Source organism: Curcuma longa, chromosome 2, assembly GCF_044706935.1.
Source record: "Curcuma longa cultivar G26 ecotype Majalengka, Jawa Barat chromosome 2, ITB_CL_G26_1.1, whole genome shotgun sequence".
NCBI classification, from domain to species: Eukaryota; Viridiplantae; Streptophyta; class Magnoliopsida; order Zingiberales; family Zingiberaceae; genus Curcuma; species Curcuma longa.
The window spans coordinates 16,052,954-16,057,989 of NC_133862.1; the positions used below are offsets into that span (position 1 = coordinate 16,052,954).

The following is a 5,036-nucleotide window of genomic DNA, read 5'->3' on the forward strand; positions in this document are numbered from 1 at the left end:
AGATTTGATATAGAGGGTATAGACAAATAAATATATGTGTTTAGGACATTAGACATCTACTCAGATCTTGATAACTCGTCGGATGTGAATGATGATTGAGGACAATTGGATACAAATTTTAGTGTTAATATACACATGTACCTATAAAAAAATTGAATTTTCACTTTCCAATATCAACTGCATGGAAAAATTTAGACAAAAGAAAAACTAACTATAACTTAAATTACTCCCCCTTCTTTTCTATTTTTTGGCCACTTTTAGATGGATTAGTTTCAAAGAACCAAACACATGCATTAAAATATACATTCAAAATAATGCTTCATTAAATATAAGAAAAAATTTTAGGCCAAACAGAAAAGAAAAATACATATATTGGTACTTGAACACTCTAAGAGATCCAAGTTTAAATGATAATTCATCAAAAAAATATTATTTAAGTTTTCTGCTTGTCAAATTCAAACATTTAACAGTGTAGGTTTTTTTTTCTACTTATTACCTATAAGATGTTACAACATTTGAACCAGCACCAACGAAGAAATCTGGAGCCAAGATGTGCTTTCCACATTCATGCTTATGCAAACAGCATATACATTTTACATGCGTAAATAACACAAACAGCAATTCTTGTTTGAGGTGGCTAATTGAAAGGCAAAATTTGCAAGATAAAAGCATATAAAAAAGGGAGAGACATCAAAATATTATCATATCTATGAAATTTACTTAAGCCATTCCCTTACCTCTGGACTTTGAAGTTTGATTTACAGACTCAGAGCTTTCTGATGATGGTTGACTAGGTGTTAGTGATATGGGTGTCAAAGGAGGTGAAATATCTGTGACCATGTTTTGGTTTGTAGGAACTTCCAACAACTCTGAAACTGAAACACTGGGAGATCTTTGGCTACTAGAGGGTATAGAAAAGCTACGTGCAATAGCACCTGGGGGTGTAGGTAATGGAGATGCCATTTGCGATGGATACAATGGTAGCTTGTTCGTGGCTGTAAACTCATTGCTTCGGTACATCAATGGACCTGAATGACCAACTAAAAATGAAGGTTTTGAAAATTGTTTTGAATCAACAGGAGGTCGAGGAAGTTCATGAAGTTCATTGATTTTTGGTGATGATATAGGTGGTGAGGCATTCCGAGACAACTTCTGAGCCATCGTACTAGGCTGAGGTGCATTGATATGAGCTGGAATTGCTGAAAATATTGATGATGGAAGAATAGGCTTGTTTGAAGGTGTCTGGCTTGTCAATGGACCAGAAAAAGCTTGTCTCTTGATCTTTTTAGCATCTGAAACATTTACTGTAAACTGTGACATAGACAGCTCTTCATGCAAAGGAGGAATTCTGAGCTGCCCAATATTGATGTTCTCCTTGAGCAATGAATGTGCTTTAGGTAACTTTATGGGGCTTGGAAGCTGAAGATCAATAGAACCTTTTCCAGACATACTTGGCTGCAAAGGGGAGGAACCCCACAATTTTCGTTGGAAGCTTGCTTTGGCCTCTACTCTGGATGCAGAAATTGGTTTATCTGACCCTGCTACAGATGACTTTCTTTGATCAAGTGGTGTAGGTAGAGCATATGTGTGATATTTCTTTGTTGATGCAGGTCGTAATTGACTTATGCGATCAGAAAAGTCAACCTTCTTATTAGCCAAAAGAGGTGCTGACATGCTCACAGCCCTAGGCTCCCGACTGAAATATGTTTGTGCCTTATCTGAGTATTCCTGCAAAACAATAAAGTATCTCATAGTATTTGAACAGTGAAAATGTTGGGCAACTACCTATTCATAGAGTATAAATATGCTACAGATGCTCAAAGTACAGATAAATGATAATAAGACAAGAAAAAATTGTTAGTATGCATTGTGAAATGAGTTCGTTGACATTTAAGGGGTTTATGCAGAACAGAACTGTTCAACTTACTACATGCAATGCTGTTTACAACTGCATAATTCAAATCCACCAGTTCATACTTAATAGTTGACAAGAAGAGTAATTAATTGCCAGCATCTGTAGTTTGAGGGATGTTTTATGTTTTAAGTTTCTTATCAAGAACAATAAGGTAGCATCTAAAAGGTTGCAGCTTATATATATATATATATATATATATATATATATATATTATTAATACAATTATAGATATATCTGTTAGTGAGAGTCCTAGAGCCAATCATTTAATTGTTGTATGGACTCCTTAGCAATACAAATTCTGAACCCTTAAGCACATTTTTCTTCTAGACGAATATGATATTGCGATCTTTTACCAGAACGCAATTGGTTTTTAGGATCACTTCCGGATCTAGGTCTTTTACTAGTTAGTCCTGGTAAAGTCCCCAGACGACGTATTTTTTTGAAACGAGGTCCTCGGTAACGAGACATAAAGACTCCTTTTTTATTTTATTGAAATTTCATGAGCAATGCATAAAATAATAAGAAGGAACCCATAACGTAATTTGGGGATTAGATTGGTAGTGCAATAATGATCCTCTAGTGGAATGGATCGTTATTGATGGATGTAGGTGTGTATTCGGGGTTTGAATACGGGATCCGAAATCCATCAGAAGGCCAGATCTAATACCTCCTCGAGGTCCCCACTGTAGCCTAAAGACATCTTCAAAAGGATGCAATTAAACGGATGAGATTAGTTCTCAGCCGTCGGATGAGATTTAGATCTCAACCGTTGGATGAGATTAGTTCTCGACCGTAGGATGAGTTTATGGATGAGATCAACTTGTATCCGTGGGATTAGATCAAGTTGCATCCATTGGATCGAAATAAATAAAGAAGATTGAAAGAGAATAGATTAGAACCGTTGGATGAGATCTAGTTGCATCCGATGGATGAGATCTCTCCGGTTCGGTTTTAATTCTCTTTGGAAGGAAGAACCGGTTCACGAGGTGAACCAGAGTTGGTTCATTGAACCACACGCCCAAGAGAAAGGATCTGGGCCGTTGGATCGAATCAATTAAGTTATATTAAAGGAGATTATATTAGAACCGTTAGATGAGATTAAGTTGCATCCGACGGATGAGATCTCTTCGGTTCGGTTTTATTTTCTATTTTAATATAAAGTTGGTTCGCGGATTAAATCCATATTATTCTATAAGTGGCCGGCCACTTTGGATAAGAATTAATATGGTTTGGTTTTTTTTAGAAAAGAAAAACCAAAGTTAAAAGATCCGACGGTTGCAATTTATTTAATCGGCTGAGATTTAGAATAATTCTGGAATTTGGAATTGATTATAAAAATAATTCCAAATTAGAATTAATTTAAAATAACCGGTTATATTAAATAAATTGAATAAAAAAATTGATTTGGTTTTTTTTTAGAAAGGAAAAACCAAATTAAAAAGATCCGACGGTTGCAATTTATTTAATTGGCTGAGATTTGAAATAATTTTGGAGTTTGGAATTAATTATAAAAATAATTCCGAATTAAAATTATTTTATTATTATTATATCTGGCCAAAATTAAATAAGATTGGATAAAATTGATTTTGGTTTTTTATTTTAAAAGGAAAAACCAAATCTAAAGAATCCGACGGTTGCAATTTAATCTAGAAGATCTAGATTAATAATCTTTCTAAAAGATTTAGAATTGGTTTCTAAAATCAGAAAAATTCTAGAAAAATCTGTTTAGAAAGATTTGGACTTGGTTTGGGCGTGCAACTATAAAAGGAAGGCTAGAGGGGGCGGCAAGAAGAAGATCTAAGCGAAGAGAGAAAAGTTTTCGGAAAAACTTCCTCTCCTTCTTCTCTTTAGTGCCGCCGGCCTCTTCCTTCTTCTTCCTTCTTTTCTTTTCTTTCTTCTTCCCTTGCTTCCTTCCTTTCCTTCTTAAGGTGGCCGAACATCCCTCTCCAAGAAAAGTGGCCGGATCCTTGAAAGGGAGAAAGACGAAGCGAAGTTGCTGCGAAGAAGCAAAGCGATCCAAAGGTTCTTCATCCGGAGATTTTGCAACTCCTTTATTTCTGGAGGTTCGTTGTCCACCCAACGTCCAGGAAGAAGCTAGGAATACAGTGGAAGATTCCGAGGTCATCAACAAGGTTCTGGTAAATTTATTTTCCGCAAGTTTTAATTTTACTAGAACTAGTCGTAGAAACCGTAGAAGATAATTTAGGAATCGGCGATCCTGAAGGATTCTTTGACTTAGTCTTTTGTAGACTTTGTCAATTAATCCAGGCGGGATAAAATTTTTGTCCTGTGGGGTTCTATGCTTTTCGGAGCGGATAGAATTCGGAACACGGGACGGAGATCCAGAACGCCAACATCGCTAACTGACAGATCGCCTTGTCGGAATTCCGTGAATTCATCATAATGCTTGTTGGTAACCCGCATATGGAAGAACTCCTCGAAGAATTCTGATTCAAAGTCCGTCCATTTCATCTCATTCACGGGTCTCTTAGCCTTAACCCTATCCCACCACATTCTGGCATCTCCAGAAAGGCAGAATGACGCACACTTGATCTTTTCATGCTCCGGCCAGTCCAGCAGCTCCACAATACTCTCCACCGTCTTGAACCAGGCCTGAGCATCCCACGGTTCACCAGCACCCGAGAAAGTTTCTGGCTTCAGTCTCTGCCACTGGATTAAATAGGCTTCCGGTCGCATTCCAGGGACAGGGCCTGTCGGGGGTACTGGCGTAACCGGAGGTGCTGTTGGTATAACTGGCTGGTTCACTGGTGGAGGGGTAGCATTCCCTTGCTGATTCATCAAAGTATTGATGGTCTGCTGCTGCTCAGTGATCTGACGCTGGAGTTCAGCCACTAGGTGTGTCAGGTCAGGCTGGTTTACGGTTTCATTTGTTCTGTTACCTCTTCTAGCCATGTTTTCAAAATAACAAGTAGCTAGTCTAAGTTCATTGTCGTTTTCCATTAATTCATATAAAACATTCATAAGGTAAGATTTAAGTATCTTCCTATGTACCTTATTCTTTTCTAAGGTAAGAGCATGCTTCCATCATGTATGGTTTTATTCAAACATAGCATTATCATTTAAAGCATTAAATGCAGTAAGCATAAATTTCTTACTTACT

The 5,036-nt window shown here is 37.1% G+C and overlaps 1 protein-coding gene across 1 annotated transcript; it reads right to left on the bottom strand.

Annotated features, from left to right (window-relative positions):
* Positions 1-497: 497 nt before the first annotated feature.
* On the bottom strand, positions 498-4,828 carry LOC141821712 (uncharacterized protein At2g33490-like). The gene is made up of 2 exons (XM_074709063.1): positions 4,280-4,828; positions 498-1,728 (listed from the first exon to the last, which is right to left on the bottom strand). Exons 1-2 carry the CDS (start codon positions 4,826-4,828, stop codon positions 721-723), a joined length of 1,557 nt encoding a protein of 518 aa, XP_074565164.1. The 3' UTR covers positions 498-720.
* Positions 4,829-5,036: the final 208 nt, after the last annotated feature.